Source organism: Acomys russatus, chromosome 1, assembly GCF_903995435.1.
Source record: "Acomys russatus chromosome 1, mAcoRus1.1, whole genome shotgun sequence".
Classification (NCBI taxonomy): domain Eukaryota; kingdom Metazoa; phylum Chordata; class Mammalia; order Rodentia; family Muridae; genus Acomys; species Acomys russatus.
In genome coordinates this window covers 89,163,179-89,185,054 of record NC_067137.1, presented here as the reverse complement: position 1 = coordinate 89,185,054, position 21,876 = coordinate 89,163,179, and the positions used below count along the sequence as shown (strand labels likewise).

Sequence of the window (21,876 nt, the reverse complement as noted above, 5' to 3'; positions counted from 1 at the left end):
TCCGCTCTAAGATGATCTTTCTTTAATCCCCCTGTTCCTACATTAGTAATTAGGGTTCTCTAGACAAGGGAGGCGGTCCCTGCACCCCACCCTTCCCTTCTTTTTGCTGTTTACCTAGTGCCACAGATTGAACCAGGGGTCTCACACATGCTAGGCTTTACGATGACTGACTCTCCTGGACCAGAAGTGTTCCCAGATGTCATTGTTCTGTTGCTCTTTCCTAACCTTTCTTCAACCCAAACCACTTTGTCTTCCTCTCAAGTCTTGGTATTTGTGTGTGCGTGCGTGCGTGCGTACGTGTGTTGTGTGTGTGTGGTGTAGTGTGTATGATATGTAGTGGGGTGTATGTGTGGTGTGTGTGTGTTTGTGCTGTGTGTGTGGTATGTGTGATGTGTCTGTGTGTGTGTTTTATTTTTTAACCTATTTACAAAGCAAATTGTGTATAGTGCAAACAGTATTAACAAGAATTTATTTTATTACTGGTTTTAACACTATCATGCAGAAACAACCAATGTTGATGAAGTATATTTTTGGCCACTATATTTCTAAGCTACAAATGACTGTTACCTAGCTGAAGTTACCTGAAATCTAAGGCTATCAATTGTACCATTTTTATATGATGAGCGTTTGCCTTGTGGTTTTGGTCTTGTCACCGGAGAATCATCTCATCCTGTTGCAGTTAAGTCTTTTTCTTCTTGTCCCACACACAGATTGATTTCAGCCCTGTAATAATGCTGTGGAAACATGATTAGCCTTTATGTATAAAGCCTTAGAATTCTCTCCTTAAGAAAAGTTCTCAGAGGTGAGCATGGTGGCTCACACCAGGAACCCGACAGGGAAGCAGGAGGGCTGCTGTGAACGTGAGGCCAGGCTGGGCTGTAGAGTAAGAGCCTGTCTCCAAAAGGGGCTGGGGATGAAGGGAAGGGGTCTCCCCTAAATTACCAGGTCAGAACATATATATTAGGGCAAGTGAAATGTCTCCGTGGGTAAACGTACTTGCCACCCAGCCTGAAAACCTGAGTTTGACCCCAGGACTCACATGGTTGAAGGAGAGAGTCAACTCCTACAAGTTTCTCACTGATTTCCACATGTGTACCATGTTACTCGTGTGCCTACATACATTCTCAATATCAATCAATTAATCAATCAATCAATAAGTGTGATTATAAAAATCTGTTTTTAAAATGCATTTTTAAAGTTTAAAAGATTATCAAACTATTCACAGCAGTTGTGTCAGTACATTTACCCCTTGAGGATTCAGTATACTTTAATATGTTAGGTACAAAATATAGTGTCTGTGCTGGCTAGTTTACGCCAACGTGACACAAGTTAGAATCTATTGGAGAAGAGGGAGCCTCAACTGAGAAACCGCCTCCATAGCATTGGGCTATAGGCAAGCCTGAAGGACATTGTCTTCTTCAGTGATTGATGAGAAAGGCCCACCTATTGTGGGCGGAGCTATCCCTGGGCTAATGGTCCTGGGTTCTGTAAGAAAGCAGGCTGAGCAAGCCAGGAGAAGCAAGCCAGTAAGCAGCATCCCTCCATGGCTTCTGCATCAGCTCCTGCCTCCAGGTTCCTGCCCTGCTTGAGTTCCTGTCCTGCCTTCTTCAGTGATGTAGAAGTGTAAGCTGAATAAACCCTCCCTCCCCAAGTTGCTCTGGTCATGGTGTTTTATCACAGCAACTAAAACAGTACAGTTAATTAAATTCCTGGTCAAGAAAAATATTTTCTTGTCTGTGTATTTTCCATAGGTGCTTCCTCTGAAATCACTGCTGTTAATTTGCTTATTTCCTACTGGATCTTTGGTGATTGGTGTATGGACTTCTATGAGTCATTTTGTATTTGGTCTCTTCTTAACATTCAGTTCCAGCCAGGTGTGGTAGCACATGCCTTTCATCTCATCACTTGGGAGGCAGAGACAGGTGGATCAAGGCTACACTGATCTAAAATGAGTTCCGTGACAACCAGGGATACACAGAAAAGCCCTGTCTCTCTCTCTCTCTGTCTCTGTCTCTCTGTCTCTCTCTCTCTCTCTGTCTCTCTCTCTCTCACACACACACACACACACACACACACACACACACACACACAATCCAATAAAATTGCCATCTTAGGGCCATAGTCTGATGAACTGACCCAGCATCCTGTCTGGATACCCCCAGACTGTGGCCCCACCACTGCACCACTGCCACACTCCTTCCTTTCTCGTGACAGGTGGTATTCATGTTCAACCTGAAGTCCTCGCCAAACGCTGGGGAGCTAATGTTTGTAGAGCGTTACCAAGAGGTGATCCAGGAACTGGCCCGTGTAGAGCACAAGATTGAAAGCCAGAATTCAGATGGGAGTAGCACCACCATCCGGCGCACTGGCAGCGGCCGCTCAACTCTACAAGCCATTGGCAGCGCTGCAGCAGCAGGTTAATCTTCCTCGCTGACGGCAAAGGTGGAGGGGGAGCTGGGGTGGCAGCAGAAGGGAAGAAGCCACCCAGAGCTTCATGAGCAGTCGATGTGGAAAGCAGGACACCTGTCCTAAAAGCCAGAGATCATGACACATCCCCAGCCCTTCCCTTGCTGCGCACAGCCTCGCTGAAGAGGGGTTTACACACCTGCCCCTCAGACCAGCTTAAGCTAAAGAGCTAGAGTGTTGTCGCAGTGCATTTTGTCAGCACTCCCCTGAGCTCTAGAGGACTGTTAGGAATTGCTCCACTCTTCGTATAATTATTCAGCAGTGTAAAGTGTTTCACTTGACTATTCCTAAGGTGGAAAAAAAAATCACTTGTTAACACTTGTAGCCTAAGGGCCACATCCAAGCTGTGGCAGCGTGCTCCAGCCTTTCCTTCTTTCTGGAAGCAGAAACTTGTCCCACAAATCCAGCTCTCCTATTGGTCCCCAGACTTCACACATCAGGTTATCATCATGAGCTGCCTTTCACGTATGCTTCCAGAAACTTCTCGGTGCCTACTTAAAAATCTATAGTCACATCTCCTTGCTTGTGCAGCAGGTGTTCTTCTCCACTAAGCCATCTCCCCAGGCCCCTGTTTAGAACATATATAGGCATGCCTTTTCAATGTTTTTGACTGAAGGGGCTCTTACAGCGGTAATTAGCAGTGTGTTTTAGAGAGTGTTTCCAACTAGCCCACCCTGATGCGCGTCTTTCTCCGCCTGCTTTGAGATGGTATTGGGAGAAACCCTTCCCTCTTTTCGGCCTTCTGGGTTTATTGTGGCCTGGCTTCCTTTCATACCTGTTTTTGTTCTGTAATTTGGGCCCTAATGAAAGTCCAGCATACACAGACCCTGTGCAAAAGCACCTCAGGCAAATGACCTCTCCTAATACAAGTGGTAGCTAACATCACCTAACGCTTGCATTTTGCTCCACTGCTGTATCTCAGGGATGGTGTTTTACTCCATCTCTGATGTGACCGACAAGCTCCTTAGCCCCTCCGAAGACCCCATCCCCACGCTCCAGGAGGATTTTTGGATAAATGCTACTCTGACCGAGCCCACCACTCCTCTTAGAGAAGTTCTGGAAGACCTCAGTCCCCCTGCCATGGCTGCATTTGACCTAGCTTGCTGCCAGTGCCAGCTGTGGAAGACCTCCAAACAGCTCTTGGAAACAGCTGAGCGGCGGCTGAGCAGCAGCCTTGAGAGCCGGGGTAAGTGGGTGCTGTTCACCTGCCTCTATTCCCACCCATCCATTCGTTATTAGCCGCGGCAAAGAGCTCAGCAAACCTGTAAGAGGTTGTAGGGGGAGGAAAAGGAGAAAGTGTTAAACATTGGTTAACGCCCGCCTCCTAACGGCATAGGATGAATTGAGTGTCTCGTGTTCACAGACAGCAATCTGCAGGCATCTAGGAAAATTCTGTTCGGATTCATCATTAAATTGAAGGAAGAAACATGTGTTCAGCAGGAAAGTCAAAGGGCGATTAGATTTATAGGGCAGAAGGGATCCACACCGAAGAGAGAGAGGAGGGTGATGGGAAAGAAGTACAATGGCATAGAATACGAAGATGCCATGAAGAAACCCACTGGCTGGTCCTTTTTTAAAAGAGAGAAACATGCATTCAGGAACGAAACAGATGGTGAGGGTGGAGCATGCTTGAGTTCCAGGTTCCATCTGTCAGCATATAAAAACCAAGGTACAAGCGAAATGAGCACCATTAGGCCTCAGGCCCCTCCTGAGTGACAGCGTTGGCCCTTGCCTGGGACTGCCATGAATCTATAAACCAAGGTACAGGAAACTGTCCCAAGCATGTACATGGAAGTCCTAGAGCTAACAGTTCTCAACCGGTGGGTTGAATGACCCTTTCACAGGGGTCATTTACGACCATCAGAAAACACAGATGCTTGCATTATGATTCATAGTAGTATCAAAATTACAGTCATGAAGTATCAACGAAAATACTTTTATGGTTGGGGGACACCACATGAGGAACTGTGCTAAAAGGTCACAGCATTAAGAAGGTTGGGAGCCACTGTTTAGAGGAAGAGTACAGAAAGGTATACGAAGATAGACTTGGGCAATTAGAAAAAACAAATCTGACTCCACCTCAGGCTCATGGCAAGTCCTCAAGTGTCCCTTTGGCTTTGTCAGCAAATCCCACAGAGAAGGCTGAGCATCTCTCCAGGGTGGCCCTGAAGCCTCAGGCATGGCATACACCAGGTCTGCTTATTGTCACCCAAAATGACACAGTGTGTACCTCACGCTCACTATTAGAAGAGATAATCAGACGAGGAACTGCAACACTGAGCAGCAGCCTCTGAAAATCCCGGTTTTTCCTTGTCCATTTCAGGTCGAAGGCTAGACCAGGTTGCCCTCAACCCTGATGGTATTCGAGGTTTTCCCGCTGTCCTTCAGCAAATTAGTAAGATTCTCAACTATCCCCTTACGTCAGCGGGAGTGACAAAATCAGGTGAGTTGCTTCACCCCACCACCTCCTCTTCTACTGTGTCTTCCTGGACTTGGAGCAGTGGGCCAGCAGACATTTTTTTTTCCCTCTCATCCTTTCCCATGTTTTTTACAGAGGCTGTAGAGGAACGGGGAGGAGGCGCTCCGCGGTGCAGCGTCTCTGAGTTGCTTCAAATGTGCTGGCCCAGCCTCACGGAGGACTGTGTTGCCAGCCACACCGGCCTTTCCCAGCAACTGGAGCAGGCTCTCCAGTCACTGCGAGAGGCACTGGCGCTGCCAGGTACAGGGCAGTCTGCACAGGAACAGATAAAGCAGAGGAGAACTGGGAAGGGACGTGAGACAGCCAAGGATGTTTGGGTGGAGCCGAGGCTCAGTCAGCCCTTTCTAGCTAAGCAAGGTGCATCTCAGAACCGCACTTGCTTCTTCCGCAACTCTTAGTTGAAGGCTGCTTGACACTCTAACTTACAGCTGCATTTTATTTTTTTTCCACTAAAGTGAGAAATACACCCAGCTGGAACACAGGTGATACTGGCCAACCCTCCCCCAAAAGCTTCATGTGGTCTTCACTAAGCCGCTTCGCCCCAGAGACAACAGGGCCAGAATAGAGCTATATAGCCAGACTTCTCTGGACCCCAGGCTCTTCCTGGCTGAGACCACTTGCCTAAGTGGCTGAATTGAGATTTGTGTTTGCCTGCCTTCCAAGTGTGGTGCTGATGTAGTCACCTATGTCCTATAGACGTGCAGTGCACTGTGATGCAGAAAGCTCAGTTTACACGTTGAGTCAAAGGTTGACCCAAACCTGAGGGGCCAGAGAGACGATGACTCACTGCTTAAGACTACTTGCTTTTCCAGAGGACCCAAGTTTAGTTCCCGGCGCCTACATTGAGCGGTTCATAAACACCTGAACTCCAGCTCCAGTGGGTCCCCTATCTTCTGACCTCTACAAGCACCCAAATTCAAATTCTCACACACACACACACACAAAGACACACTAAATTAGGACTGAGCATGGTGGCCCACGCCTCTAATCCCAGCACTACGGAGGCATAGGCAGGCGGATACCTATGAGTTTGAGGTCAGCCTGGTCTAAAGAGTGAGTTCCAGGACAGCCAGGGCTACACAGAGAAATCCTGTCTTGAAAACCCATTAATTAATGTCTCTTCTCCCACCCTATATCTCCCCTCAGAGCCCAAGAGCACTCCACTCACTTCTCTAGTGGAGCAGGCAGCCCAGAAAGCCCCTGAGGCTGAGGCTCACCCTGTGCATATCCAAAGTGAGCTCCTGCAGAAGACCCTGGCAAAGCAGGCGCTGGCAGGCCCCAGACAGACTGACTTTGTGGGATCCTTTTTCAGCTACTGCAGCGCCCTGGCTGCGGTCCTCCTTCGGAGCTTGAGCTCTGATCCTGGTAAGTAGCGAGAAAGATGTGGCGTCGCAACTGGAAGTTTATTAAGGGCAAGGAACAAAGCGCTTCATGAAAAGACTTTCTTTTCTTTTTTTCTTTTTTCTAAATTTTATTTATAATTATGTATATAGTGCTCTGCCTGCATGCACACCTGCAGGCCAGAAGAGGGCATCAGATCACATTATAGATGGTTGTGAGCCACCATGTGGTTGCTGGGAATTGAACTCAGGACCTCTGGAGGAGCAGTTAGTGCCCTTAACCTCTGAGCCATTTCTAATCCTGCAGAGGCAGGCAGATCTCTATGAGTTCCAAGCCAGCCTGGTCTACAGATCGAGTTCCAGGACAGCCAGGACTACACATAGAAATAAAAAAAACAAACAAACAAATAAAAAAAGGTTCTTTCTAGTTATACAATAGCCTAGGATATCAGATTTGTGAAAATCTCTTGTTCATCTGTCTTTTTTATGCATCCTTGTGCTAAGTAAAATTATACCGCCCATGGAAGTCCTCAAAAACTGCTCTTAGATTTGGTTCTTCAAGAATATCTCTGAAGCCAGCCATGGTGGCACAACAAAACCAAAAATAAAAATAAAAAATCTGTCAGACCTGGGATTGTGGGTTTGAGAGCACAGAAGAAAATGCAAGCTTTTGACATGAGTCCTAGATTCCTACTTGATTTCATAGCAAGTTCCACGTGAATAGATAAAAATCTGAGCTCTTAAATTTTTTCGATTCCAAATCTTTTTAACCACCAACTTAATATCCTAAATGATTTGACAGGTCATAACTAAAACACAGATGCATAAAAATACTGTATAATCTTACCTTTGGGTTCTGTATGTAAGATGTGAATGAAACATCAGTGTTACCCTTAGACCCTGTCCCCCATGATACCCCATTATGTGCATGCAAACATTCCAAGAGCCAAAACACTTCTACCCCCAAGCTTTTCAGAGATGGGATGCTCAAACCATCCTCTTCATCCTAAGTCAGGTTGAAGTGAGCCTTGGGTGCTGTCTGTAGCTAGACTGGCCACTGATGCTTGTCTGCATCGGAAGTCTTCAGCACTGTGATGTAGATTAACTTGTGTCCAAGGCCATGTTGAGGACGCCTGTGCCCACTCTGAACCAGCAGGGGCTTGTGCGTGTTGTCCTTGTTGTCATTCACAAATCCACCACAGGGCCGTGAGCAGTTGCACCCACCAGGGCAAATAAAGACTATTTCTTTACTCTTCCAGATACTGTGGAGGTCAAGGTTGGAAACCCCTTTGTTCTATTGCAGCAGAGCTCTTCCCAACTGGTGTCACATCTTCTGCTTGAAAGACAAGTTCCCCCAGACAGGTAGGCATCGCCTGCAGGTGCTTTTACTCTTTTATAGCATGTTCAAATTCAACATGCTTCTCTTCTGTCTCTCTTGCCGCTATGGTGTGTCTTAAGTGTAGGAGACTAATGGTGACTTCACTCACAGATAAGCGAAAGCCAGAGGTTCAGCAACAGTGGTCATGTAGGTTATAGAAAAACAAGCATTCTCAGACTTTTGGGAATATTGCTGGTAAGGTATAAAAATTGGTATAACTCCTGTGGGAAAGCATTTTATCACTATCTACTAAGATTACAAATTGATCACAAATGGTCCATAAATATTTGTAAAAAATACTGAACATCCTTAACCATCAGGGTAATGCAACTTAGAACTACTCTGAGATTTCATCTCACCCTAGTCTGCTATCAGAAAGGCATATGACAGCAAATTCTAGTGAAGATATGGGGAGACAGGAATCCTTATTCAGTCCTGGCGGGCAGAATAAGCTAGTACAGCCACTCTGGAAATCAGTGTGAAGGTTTCTCTAGGAGCAAAAAGCAGGACTGCTGTATGACCTAGCCACACTGCTCCTGGGCATACAGGACTCTCTGTCCTACCACAGAGATACTTACACAGCCATGTTTGTTGCTGACTATTCACAAAAACAGGAAAATGGGGTGTTTATCAACAGTGTGAATGGACAATAAAAGTGTGCTGCATGTGCACAGTAGAAGCCAGTTCTCTATCAAGAAAGATAAAAACTTCAGGAAAATGGATGAATCTCAAAAAATTATATTAGATGAGGTTTCACAGACTCAGAAAGACAAATACTACATATTATCTCCATAGGCAGATCATAGCTTTTAATTAAAATATAGTTATATGATCATAGCTCATATAACTAGAAAGGGGAGAAGATGAGAAGAGGAGGTTTCGGGGAGTGTATCACATATACAGGCTATGAAAACAAAGAGGACAGCCAGGTGGTGGCGGTGCACACCTTCCATCCCAGAGTTCAGCAGGCTGAAGTAGGTGGAGCTCTCTAAGTTTGAAGCCAGCCTGGTCTACAGAGCAAGTTCAGAGAAACTCTGTCTCAAGAAAAAGAAGAAGAAGAGGAGGAGGAGGGGGAGGAGGAAAGAAAAGGTACTACTAAAGTTGGGGGGGGGGGCCAACAGACGAAGAAGAGTCTAAGAGGAAGGAAGGTCTACAAAAGCAAACTGAAAACACCATAATGAAATCTATGATTCTTGTGTGCTATTTAAGATTAAACCAATTGATAAGTCTTTTAACCTAGCAATCCATGTTGGGGAATTCATCCTGATGCTTGGTTGTACATATGAAAAGTGGTACACGAGCAACAGCACAGAAGACACCATGGTCTGCTAAGATGGATGAATTAAGTTGTGCAATACCTTATAGCGGTAGAAAAATCTCCTCCTCATAGAGGGCTGTAGACGGACCTTTCCGATAATGAAGTGAAAAGGGGCAAACTAGGGTGTGCGGTGAGCTGCCTTTTATGTTACTCTTAAGAGAAGGTAGTTAAGGGCCTTCATTTCTTTTTGCTATGCAGTGATACCCACATGCAAGCAAAGCACTTAGGAGGTAAAGTCAGCAAGTTTGGGATCACACAGCAAAACCTGTTCTAAGATAAATGAGTGAGCGAATGACTGAATCTGTAAAAGACTGGGTGATGGTGCCTATGTGTGTTGAGGCCTCACGTGCCTTCTGCTTCTCTTCCTCCAGGTTGGCAGCCCTTCTTGCCCAAGAAGGTCTCAGCCTAAGTGTGCCACAGGTCATAGTCAGCAGCTGCTGTGAGCCCCTTACTCTTTGCCCATCTCGACAAAGCCAGCAGGCCTCATCCCTTCTGACCCACCTGGCCATGCTGGCTCAGGGGCACACCGCTCGCCTTCTAGATGGCCTGCCCCTCTCTACGCTGGGTTCCCCTAGACCAAGCGAGAATCCCTCAGCAGAGAGAAAGTCTTGTTCCTCCCCCAAGGATTCATCACTTCCAGCCTTCACCTCTTCCGCCTTGGCCTTCCTTAAGTCTCGCTCAAAGATACTGGCCACGGTGGCCTGTCTGCGGGCTTCCCGAGGGACAAAGGTCAGCAAACCCAGCCTGTCTTGGAAGGAGCTGCGAGGTCGCAGGGAAGCACCTCTAACTGCAGAAAAGGTAGCCCAGGAGTGCGAGCACCTCCTGGAACAGTTTCCTATGTTCGAAGCTGCCCTCCTGGCTAACTGGGCGCCTCTACAGCAAGCCTCTGAGCCAGGACAGGGTCTGGCAGCGAGTCTCTGCGGTCAGGCCTGTCTCTCTACTGTGCTTCTGGGCCTGCATTCTCCTGGGGCCCTGGATGTACTCACCGAGGCCTTTGAGGACGCGTTGGTGGCCAGAGATTGGACACGGGCCCTTCAGCTCATTGACATCTATGGGCAAGACGTGGATGACCTGAGCAGTGTACAGGATGCAGTCCTGAGCTGTGCTGCCGCGTGTGGTAAGCAGGACACTATGCCGCCCCCTCTCACTGGCACTGACATCACTTAGCATTCACTGTGTCGTGATCACGTGGAACTCTGGAGACATGCCACCATAATCTCACTTTACTGGGATTTGACTGAGCTCAAAGGGGTTAGATTTGCCCAGTAAGCAGAGTGGCTTTAGAATGGGCATCTAGAGCCAGCAACCAATGTATTGAATCCTGAATATCAGAATTATTGTCAAGCGTATAAGCAGCAATCTGGACCCTGCCTTCTGAGGCCCAGATGGAGTTCAGTTAAGTGGTAACTTTAAAAGAGAACATGCCAGGCATGGTGGCGCACGCCTTTAATCCCAGCACTCAGGAGGCAGAGGCAGGCAGATCGCTGTGAGTTCGAGGCCAGCCTGGTCTACAAAGCAATTCCAGGACAGCCAAGACTACACAGAGAAACCCTGTCTCCAAAAACAAAAACAAGAAAACAAAAACAAAAAAGAGAACGTAGAGCTGGGGTGGTGGTGCATACTTTTGATCCCAGCACTCAGGGAGGCAGAGACAGGCAGATATTCGTGAGTTCTAGGCCAGCCTGGTCTTCAAAGTGAGTCCAGGGTGGTCAAGGCTATACAGAGAAACCCCATCTTGGAGAAGAAGGAGAAGAAGGAGAAGAAGAAGAAGAAGAAGAAGAAGAAGAAGAAGAAGAAGAAGAAGGAGAAGAAGGAGAAGAAGGAGAAGAAGGAGGAGGAGGAGAACTTAGTGGCCTTTTTCTGCAGAGTCCTTTTAGTCTACATAGTATTTGCTGCAGCTGTGCCATTCAGCCAATGCAGAATGAAAGCAGCCAAGGGCCACACGTAAAGGGTCCAGATCATCCACATGCTGCTAGAAGTGCTAATGACAAAAGCACTAGGAGCCGGGCCTGCTGGTCACTGCGTATAGCCCAGCATTGGGAAGTAGAAGCAGGAGGATGGGAAGTTTGAGGTCAGCCCTGTCTCAAAACAACACAAGGGGCTAGAGAGATGGCATGGCAGGTAAAGTGCTTGCTGCTCAAGCCTGCAAGTTTGGATCCCCGGCACCACATAAAAGCCTCATGTGGTCCAGCACACATCTGTAACCCTAGCACTTGGGAGACAGAGACCAGTAGATCCTAGGGGCTAGGGCCAGCCAGTCAAGTCGAAACAACATGCTCTGGGTCAGTGAAAGACACTGTCTCAAAAAAATAAGATCTAAGACCAGTGAGATGGTTGAGCTGGTAAAAGTGAGCAACCTGAGCTTGAACTCCAGAACCAGCATAAGAGGGAAGACCCAACCCTAGAGACTGATCTCTGCCATAGTATGTGTGCAACTGTGCTAATATACACATATCACACAGGTGCACACACACACACACACACACACACACACACACACACACACACACGTACATGCATGCACATCAAAAAAGTAAAAGAAGAGATTTTCATCTATAATCAAAATGTAAAAATCAATGAGCTGTAGTACTCCCCTGGAGAGAACAGACGCCAGATGTGCTGTGCAGGGTGGCATGGGGGTAGAGGCAGAGCTCACTTGAAAGGAGAGCAGCCCCCTAAAGAAGGTTAAGAAATCCACTATAGCCAGGTGCGTTGGCACACGCCTGTAATCCATCTCAGGGAAGCAGAGGCAGGTGGATTGATGCAAGTTCGAGGCCACCCTGGTCTACAAAACAAGTCCAGGACAGCCAAGGCTACACAGAGAAACCCTGTCTCAAAAAAATAAGTAATAATAAAAGAGAAAACCTTCCTTCCTTCCTTTCCTCTCCTCTCTTCTCCTTTGTCCTTCCCTCCCTTCAGAAAGTGCCATGACTGTGACAGGTTTGCATAAAGGGTCACTAGGAATGGAGGGTTCCTCTCTGTCATGTAATGGTTCCAGGTATAAACCTAGACCCAGTCACATGGATTGGAAAGACCCTCCAAGCTCCTGTGTCATAAGAGAACAAAGCCCTCTTAAGCAACCGGGGCCTTTAAACTCCTTCGGGTCAGGCTTGCTGCCCATGGATGTTGTTTTTGTCTTACAGACAAGGAAGGTTGGCAATACCTGTTTCCTGTGAAGGATGCATCTCTGAGAAGCAGGCTGGCCCTACAGTTTGTGGACAGGTGGCCCCTGGAGTCCTGCCTAGAGATCCTGGCCTACTGTCTTTCAGACATGGCTGTCGAAGAAGAACTAAAATCCGAGCTGCAGAAGAAGCTAATGGAGCTGCAGGTCTATCAGAAGGTATGGGCTGTGGTGTCAAGAGAAGGCAGGCATCTTAGCCACCGTCCCCCCTCCATTCTCTTAAGGTGGAGTATTGTAAGGAACAAAAAGTGTAGGCATCAGACTTCTGCTCTTAGGGGAATGAAAGGAGGCCTCCCGTCTTGCTTTATGTTCTTATTCTTGCTGATTAAGTACATTTGCATCAAACAGTGATTATAATGAAATTAGTTTTGAAATGGTGATGAAACCGGTCCACAAAGATATTCTCACATGTGTATCTCTTCCTAAAGATTATTCTAAAGTTCGGCTAAATTTCCAGAGCTAGTTTTGAATCTTTCAGACATGAAAGATTCTTGTAGGGATATATTCTATCCAAGTTGACAAGGCTCAGGGAGACAAACACAGGATGTGGGCTGCGTAATGTGCAACCCTTCCCCTGTGGCCAAGAGCAGAGCCTGGAGCTCACAGGCAAGGTGAACATGGCATGGGGGAAAGCTTTCATTTCATGCCTGTTGAGCAGTTTTCATACTAAGCCAAAATACCTCAGGCAGGACAATCCACCAAGCACTCAGCCTAGGAGAACTTCTTAGGTTGAGTTTTGAGGTGGAGAAACTTGGGACAGATAACCTCAAGAGATTGGACAACCTTCCAGCCTCTGAAAACTGTCCTCACCAGTGAGGACATCCTGTCCTGGCTGCTGTTCATACGTTCCCCCAGTTTTAATCTGGCAAGGTTTCTTATCTCTAAACAATCTTTGCCCGTTTGCTTTCTTCCCCCTTTCCTGGAAAGTTCAAATAGCTTGACTGTGGGCCAGAGCTCAAGGGACGGCCCCTGCATGGACATGTGGATGACTTGTTCATGGAGGGAGAAGCTGCCAAGTGGTTTATGGGTATGCCCGTCTTTCCTCAGATCCTAGGTTTGCAGGATCCCCCGGTGTGGTGTGACTGGCAGACCCTGAGGAGCTGCTGTGTTGAAGACCCATCGTCTGTCATGAACATGATTCTGGAAGCACAGGTACCATTCTCCAGGATGGATCCATCTTCCTTCCTGGATATAGCACCTTAGCTAGTCATGTGGGAAAAGCCCTTTGCAGATATCAATGTCAACATATTTTTATAACTATAATATAATCTTTGCTTCTTCTAGTTTTGAGATTTGCCAACACACAGGGTAATAGAGAGGATAATGTTGTCACTGTGGCACTTCTGTGTGGGATTTTCTACACTGCATGCAGACTGCTTCTACACGTGGGATCGCTGCTCATCATCAGCATCCCTTTTTACTAGCATGAAATCAAGACATATGTCACAGCTTTATTCTCACTCTGATTTCTGATTACTCCATATCTTTGCCAATTCTTTATATTGTTCTCTCTCTCCTCCTCCTCCTCCTCCTCCTCCTCCTCCTCCTCCTCCTCCTCCTCCTCCTCCTCCTCCTTCTTCTTCTTCTCTCTCTCTCTCTCTCTCTCTCTCTCTCTCTCTCTCTCTCTCTCTCTCTCACACTAGGGTTGTATCTTATTCAACCAAGTTGTGTTTCCATGATTGGTCATGAATGCGAATTCTTTCCGGTATTTATTATCCAATTTGACACTAATAGCAATGTGTCTGCCTTTTAAGAAGCCAGTACATCACACTTCACAGTGTAGATGCTTAACCAAACTGTCATTCATTCAGGAAACATTTGCTAAGTATTGCTGAGCACTATGCTAAATGGCGGCGAGACAAAGATAATTAAGCTTGGTGCCCTTGAGTGACTCACATTTTAGGGGGAAAGTCAATGTATGGTGCATCTCAACATAACTGCAATATAAAATATCAAGTGACAAAGCTTAGCCCAGAGTTAGACAAGGCATCTGACCACTGTCTGAAAAACAAAGAAGCCTGGTGAAGAAGGTAGGCCTGCGCAGAGGCATAGAGAGGCCATTCCAGACAGTACCACATTGGGATATTTAGGCAATGTTAAGAAGCTAAGTGTGGTGGCACATACCTTTAAATCCCCATTCAGGAGGCAGAGGCAGGTGAATCTATGTAAATTCAAACTCAAGGCCAACCTGGTCTACATAGCAAATTCCAGAACAGGCAAGGAGATAGAGAGACCCGGTCTCCAAAAAACCCAAAAAACAAAAACAAAAAAAGAATATTTTTCAGAAACATGCAATGGTTGTATTAAATGACAGTAATTTTTTTAAAGATTTATTTATTTTATGGGCATTGGTGTTTTGCCCACATGTGTGTCTGTGTGAGGGTATTGGATTCCTTAGAACTGGGCTGGAACACATGAAGGGGCCAGACCTGCAGATTCAAAGATTAAGAGACTCCTTGACACACAGCAACAACTGGATATCCGACAGCAATGCTAGTGAGGGTCCAGTAACAATACTGTAGGCCTCCAACCAGACCCATGACTCGTAGCAATGAGCATTTGAAAGTAAACATATGTGGACAAAAGGCTATACTGCAGGATACACTACAGCTTCTGTGACAAGATTTTTTGTTTGTCTGTTTGTTTTATTTTACTTGGGGGAGGAGAGAGATTTTGATGCATGATGTGTAAATCATAGACATGCAATAAAAGTAAACTAAAATTAAAAAGAAAAAAACTGGAGCTGCAGACAGTTGGGAGCTACCTTGTGGGTGCTGGGAATTAAAACCAAATCCTCTGGAAAAGCGGCCAATGCTCTTAACCACCGAACCATCTCTCCAGCCCCAACAGTTAGTAACTTAAAGGAACCGACTGAAAGCATGCATTTCCTTCCAGGAGTATGAGCTATGTGAGGAGTGGGGCCATCTGTACCCCATTCCAAGGGAGCATTTGATCAGTCTGCATCACAAGCATCTTCTCCACCTGCTGGAAAGAAGAGAACATGAAAAGGCCCTTCAGGTAAGCTCTGATCTGGGCAGTGGGAAGTGGGAGGGGGGCTGCTTTCCTCCTGAATCCTATGCAGAGTATTTGCAGTTGCAGACCTGCCCCTCCCTTGCTTCAGAGACCGTTTACCCTCCTATTGAGCTAAATACCTAGACCTACCTTAAGTGCCAGATGGGGCATTTAGGTCCTGTCAAGGCCACTGCTCATTGGTAAAGTATGGGGGTGGCAGCAAATGAGTCAAGAAAGATAATTAGCCCCAAATAAGTGAACCTAAAAATTACCTTCTCAGCCTGAGAGTTCTGCAAGTCTCACGTGATTCTCTACCCTCTGCTGCAGCTCCTGCAACGAATCCCTGATCCTACCATGTGCCTTGAGGTCACAGAGAGGTCCCTTGACCAGCACCCTAGCTTAGCCACCTCACACTTCTTGGCCAACTACCTCACCTCCCACTTCTATGGAGAACTGACCACTGAGCGACACCATGATATCCAGGCACTGTACATGGGATCTAAGGTGAGGAGGAAAGATGTCTGAGAAAGTGATGCTTGAAGGGGACTGCTGGCCTCACTTCCGCGTCAGAACCTGCTCTTCCACAGGCACCTACCAACTTTGGCCTGGGCTGTGTAAACGCTTAGCCTGGCAGTTCTCCTCGTCCTAATTGAGTAGCCCAGGACTTGGCATAGTCTTTCCACACTGCCTCTGAAGAGAGGTTTGCCGGGTCCTCTCGAGCTGTCTTTGGGCTTTCCATGGCACCTGCTTTAGCACTGTTTCTCAAGACTGACATGTGTCACCATCACTGGCCTTTCTAAAAATATTGGTAGTTGATGTTCATGCAAGACCAAGTGAAAGTGCTCATGGGATCAGGACTAGTTCTCTTCCAAAAGGAAAGGCTGAAGAGATGGCTCAATGGTTAAGAGCATCAGCTGCTCTTACAGAGGACCTGGGTTCAATTCCTAGCACCTACATGAGGCCATTCATAACCTCTAACTCCAGTTCCAAGGGATCAATGCCCTCTTCTGTCCTCTGAGGGCACTGCATGCATCAAGTGCATGTATAGACAAGCAGGTACACACGCACGCACACGCGTGCTCACACATACACATATACATGCACACATAAATTTTAGAGTTAAAACTTCTGCGTGATAAACCAGTCCATTCTCATAGAAGAGGGTTATTTGTCTCAGTAGTGATTTGAGGAAACAGGAACACCAATAGGAAAATTACAAACAAGACTAAGCAACCCAGTAATGCAGGCTTTGAAGAGACAGGACCATCGGACTCTTTTCTAACTTTTCTGATTTTTCATATATACTTTCTCCGCAAATAGAACAAGTGTCAGCAGAGCTAGGGACACAGCCTTACCCTGAAGAGATTATTTTTCCTTCCTTCTTTTTTTTTCTTGGGGAGGGGCAGAGTTTGGGGAGTTTTTGTTTGTTAGGCTTTGGCTGTCCACTTGTTTTTGGAGGCACAGTCTTATATAGGCCAGGCTGGCTTCAAACTCATTACATGACTGAGGCTGTTCCCGACCCTTCCGCCCCCACCGTCCATGCCCTGGGCTGTCAGAGGTTGATCACCATGCTCAGCTCTTCTTTTTGATTCTCATCACTTAACTAATTGGGAGGAGGAGTGGTAGTAAGCAAGACAGAGCCAGTGCCCAGTGACCGTGGCCGTGACCACTGAAGGGTGTTTAGATCCATCTTTTATAACTAGGCCACTAGAACGGCCAGGCTTGGGCAGCCTACCAGCAGCACCCTGTATTGTTCATTCTAACTAAAACCTCACATAGAATGATACCACCGTGCCTGGAGGGGCTAGGCCAGGGTTCAGCTGGCTGCTGCCTGAGGGCCAAAGCTAGCCCTAGGCCTGTTCCTGTAAATCAAGTTGTATTGGAACAGGACACATCCATTCATAAATTCATTCACATATTTGCCTATGCTTGCTTTCATGCTGCATTGGCAGAGCTGAATAGGTTATAGGTCCTAAACTCTAAAATATTTACTGTCTTAGCAACCCTTGTCCAGGTAAAGGTCCTTAGAACAGTTCTCAGTTGCCTTCCAGACAATGTAGAAGTTCAACCTTGCTTCCCAAGTGACAGCTCTGTCTCTGTAACCTTTTCACTTCTCCTGAAATGTGTGTGCTGTGTTCTTCGCTCTGCGCTGTAAATAGGTTCTTCTGACCCTGCCTGAGCAGCACCGGGCCAGCTATGCCCACTTGTCCTCCAGTCCTCTGCGTATGTTAGAGCAGCTACTGATGAACATGGAAGTGGATCGCGCCACCACGGCCGTGCGGACTCTGCACCAGCTGCTGGTCGGACAGGAGACCGGCTTCACCCTGGACGAGGTTGACTCGCTGCTCTCCAGATATGCAGGGAAAGCCCTGGATCTCCCATACCCTCTGAGGCAAAAACGATCAGGTGACTGGCAGCGTAGTCTTCTACAGGGAAGAAGAAAACCCCGCTACCCTTGGGTTCCATCTCCTCTCCTTCCTAAATGAAGGGAGCTTCAGGAGACTTAGCTCTTTGTTACTTAGGCACGATCTGGATCTTAGGAGAAGGGCCAGACACCACATGCATGGTAACACAAAAGTGTGGGGAACCAGGTGACCTGACCTTGGCAGTGTGTTCATAAGTGACTTCGTTTTTATGGGGGGCATGCTTCATTTCCAGGGTCACGTTAGATATCGGTTATATGCGAGCTGATTCAGCTTCTTCTCAAATAAAGAAAAAGATACCAACAAGTCTCAGTGGTACCCCAGCTAGCTCCCTAGCCCCCAGGGGAATCTTTTAAGTGTCTTCACTTCTCTCTGGGCATTTTTAGGTTTATTTTGAAAAATCTGCTCTCTTGTCTCATGTGCCTTAAACATGGCTTGCTTTTGTTGTTGTGTTTGTTTGTTTGTTTGCTTGCTTGTTTGTTTTGAGGAATTTAAAAAGCATAGAAGTTCTACTGTTCTTACACTTATTACGAATCATGATGCAACAATCAACAAAACCAAGAGGAGTTCGCGCTAAACATGTAGCATGGAAATACAGGGGCTTGTGGTAGACTGGTGTTTTATCTGCTCTTTCTCTGGCAACAGATTCCATGATGCACCTCCAGGAGCTTGTCCATCAGGCATCAGACCCTGAGGCCCTGCCTAGATCATCATCAGCTGAGTTCTCTGCTGCCGCTGCTGCTGCTGGTGGTGGTGCTGCTTCTGGTGAGAACTTCTTGTGTGACTGTCTCGTTCTTTCACTCTTCATTTCCATTTAAGAAATTATTATTATTATTATTTCATAATTTACTCCAGCTTTTTACTTCGCAGTAGATCCAGCATGCAGCTGACTCACATTACCTGTAACAATGTGTCTATAAGAGTCTCTGCAAACACCGAATCAGTGAGCCGGGGAGCTGTTGCTTCAAGAGGAGGAAGCCATACGCGCGCGCGCGCGCGCGCGCACACACACACACACCTTATACACATGATATCTTACTAGAATCAAACAAACTAACTCATCCTAGTACATTCCATGTTCTTTATCTTACAAGAGAAAAAGGCTCCAAAGTGACTTGCCTTGCTAGCAAGTACCCAAGGTAGAATTCAAAATCTGTCCAGCTATATGGAGCCAGAGTTGCTTGCCCATCCCTGACCTGGCACTTACTATCTCCATACCTTGTCAGCACCACGTGACAGCTGAGACAAGAAGAAAGAATATCACCTTAATCAACCTTTTTCCAGATCCTTCTCTCCTAGTCTCCAGCCCGATACACAATGACCCTTGTTCAGAAAAGGCCCGGCAGTTGTTCAGCCAATGGTCAGAAGAGCAGGACTCTGGGTGCTGCTAAGAATCACTGTGTTTTCAGTTCTGTTCAGTTCAGCTTTTTTGCTGGTACTGAAATTGCTCTTCTACAACAATATGATACCATAAAGCAAAGATCAGCATTTCCTGGCCATGCTCCACAATAACAGCAGACTAATGGGAGGGAGGGAGGGCCCAGGCCCTGGGTATCTAAGCAGCTTTGTACATTGCTGTAAGGCAGCCTGAGCAGCTTTCTGGAGGACACGGTTGGGGCGAAATCCTTGTTTCATCTGTGTGCTCATCCTTGTTTTCAAACAAATCCCAGATACACGTTATTTCCCTCATACGGATGTCATTACAAAGGTCCAAAAGGAAAACACTTACAGAATCAAAACAATGAAGGCAGGAGAGGTGACTCAGCAGCTAAGAGTGTATATTTCTATTGCAGAAGACCCAGGCTGTTCCCAGAATCCACACTGGGTCACTCACAATTGGTGGTACCCCAAGTGTAGGAGAGTAAACACCCTCTTCTTCTGGATTCTGTGGGTACCTGAACTTATATAAGTATATACCCACACAGAGACACATAGGCATACACATAATGTACAAGTAAAATAAAATCAGCTGGGTGTGGTGGTGGACACCTTTAATCTCAGCACTCTGGGAGCCAGAGGCGCTGAATCACTGTGCGTTTGAGGCCATCCTGGTCTACAAAGCAAGTCCAAGACAAGGCTACACAGAGAAACCCTGTCTCAAATAAATAAATAAATAAATAAAATATTAAAAAAAGAAACCACATTGTCATTATTGGACCTAAGAAAACATTCCTAGTTGTCACAGAAAGTTGTTTGTTTCTAATTGTTTTATTTCTAAATCCAGTTCCAAATAACATCCACCAGTGGCATTTGGCTAACGTGTCTCATAAGTCTATTTTAATTCATTGATCAGCCTATCTCTCTCTTTTTTTCTTAATTCCTCTCACTTCTCTTTTATTTATGGAGGAAACTAGGTTATTTGTCCTGTATACTGGATTTTTTTTTTTTTTTTTCTTTTATGAGATAGGGATTCTCTGTGTAGCCTTAGCCATCCTGGAACTTAGTTTGTAAACTCAAACTCAGAGAGATCCACCTGCCTCTGCCTCCTGAGTGTTGGGATCACAGGTGTGTGCCACAACCCCTGTCCTACATGCTATGTTTTGCTGACTACCTCATTGTAACAGTAAGAGTCTCTGTCCCCTAAGTTTCTGGTGCATTAGTAGTTCAATTTAAAACTTATACTGTGGACCTGTATGTTTTACATTACACTTATTTATTATGTGCACACTCATGTGTGCCATAGCACATGTGTTGAGGTCAACTTGCAAGAGTCAATTCTCTCCTCCAGTGTGGGTCCCAGGATTCACTCTTCAGGCTTGGCAGCAAGCGCCTTGTACCAACTGAATCATACCCCCACACACACACTTAGTGGGTTTTATTATTTATAGTTGATAGATTTTGTTGTATATTTACCAGGGTGGGGGCAGGGTGTCACCCAGTGTCCCCTGACTCTCTTTTGTGACTCAAACACAAATGACAATCTATGGTTCCAGTAGGGCCTTGCAAAATGGTGAATTTCTGTCTTTCGCTCTTCACTTATGAGCTGGAATGTTAACGAGCTTTTTCTCTTGACTTCCTCCTCTAGGAAGTGCCTTAGTCCGTTCTCCCAGTCCTAAGGAGAGGGCTGTCCCTCAGACTCAGCTGCCGCTGGAGTTTGTACCCCCAGAAGCACCCCCTGGCAGGGATCAGTGGGTCCCAGATGAGACCGAGAGCATCTGCATGGTCTGCTGCAGAGAGCACTTCACGATGGTAAGCCCCAGCCATGCTCAGCATCACTCCAGGGGAAGCAGGACAGACTGCCAGGTTGTGAGCTTGAGTCCACAGTCACCTGTCCCCAAGAGGACAGTGATGTTTTCAGATCACCAAACCTACGACTGGGCCATAGGCCTCTGCCTCTGACCTGACCTGAGTGTGTTTTCCGGATCCATTCATTAGTTGACATCCTCAGATAACCTTAAATTATAAAAACCATTGCCCTTCTCATTGGATAATAAAAACAGGCAGGAGTCACCAAGCCTTTGGGTCCCTGTATCTAGTTCCTGTGTCTCTCACACTAAGACAATGGCTTGGTAGTAGTAACATATGCTAACCCAGGAGGGCGAAGGCTCGGCTCTCCCTCTCACATATGCTTCCTAATAGCTTCCTATTAGGTACATTTTCAGCCTCATGTGCCTATTATAAGCTAGATGGTATGTGAGTTGGCTCGTGGAGCTGTTAAACTGCCATGTGGTGCCACAGTTAATACCAGTACCTGTCTAGCATATTAATTCAGCACTATTGTCAACAGTAATGATGTAATTTCTCTGCATCTCTTTCTTCTCCATCTATGAAAGTATAAAATGACTATCGACCTCTAGAAATGAAGCAATACTTCTTTAAAAACGAAACCAGTCGGAGGGGCCTGGGTATGCAGCTCACTCAGTAGAGTGGTGGCCTAAGGTGGACAAAGCCCCAGGTTTGGTCCCTGTACCACTTACAATGGATGTGAAGACACATCTGTAATCCCCATCCATACTCAAGAGGTAGAGACAGGAGGAGGATCAGAAAGTTCAAGGTCACCCTCAGCTATGTAGTGAGTTTGAGGACAGCCTGAGCTACAAGAGACCCTGTCTCCAAAAGTACGCTGGAGAGATGGCTCAGTGGTAAGGAATGCCTGCTACTCTTACAGAAGACCAGAGTTCAGTTCCCCACACCCACACCAGGCAGCTCACAACTACTTCTAACTCTAGTTCTGAGGGATCTGGTGCCCTCTTCTGGGCTCTGTGGGCCCCTGAACTCATTGCACAAATCCACACACAGACAAATAAATAAAAATAAAATAAAACTTTAAAACATTAAT

The 21,876-nt window shown here is 46.4% G+C and overlaps 1 protein-coding gene across 1 annotated transcript in view; it reads left to right on the top strand.

Moving 5' to 3' along the window:
- Zfyve26 (zinc finger FYVE-type containing 26) overlaps nucleotides 1–21,876 on the top strand; it is a 62,860-nt gene that overhangs the window by 19,232 nt on the left and 21,752 nt on the right. Inside the window, exons 15-28 of the mRNA XM_051148375.1 lie at nucleotides 2,215–2,416; nucleotides 3,389–3,652; nucleotides 4,790–4,909; nucleotides 5,021–5,185; nucleotides 6,092–6,310; nucleotides 7,545–7,647; nucleotides 9,353–10,098; nucleotides 12,125–12,321; nucleotides 13,210–13,314; nucleotides 15,058–15,180; nucleotides 15,502–15,678; nucleotides 17,334–17,580; nucleotides 18,243–18,362; nucleotides 20,623–20,786. Coding sequence (XP_051004332.1) covers nucleotides 2,215–2,416; nucleotides 3,389–3,652; nucleotides 4,790–4,909; nucleotides 5,021–5,185; nucleotides 6,092–6,310; nucleotides 7,545–7,647; nucleotides 9,353–10,098; nucleotides 12,125–12,321; nucleotides 13,210–13,314; nucleotides 15,058–15,180; nucleotides 15,502–15,678; nucleotides 17,334–17,580; nucleotides 18,243–18,362; nucleotides 20,623–20,786 — 2,952 coding nt within the window. The remainder of the gene's footprint in view (nucleotides 1–2,214; nucleotides 2,417–3,388; nucleotides 3,653–4,789; nucleotides 4,910–5,020; nucleotides 5,186–6,091; nucleotides 6,311–7,544; nucleotides 7,648–9,352; nucleotides 10,099–12,124; nucleotides 12,322–13,209; nucleotides 13,315–15,057; nucleotides 15,181–15,501; nucleotides 15,679–17,333; nucleotides 17,581–18,242; nucleotides 18,363–20,622; nucleotides 20,787–21,876) is intronic.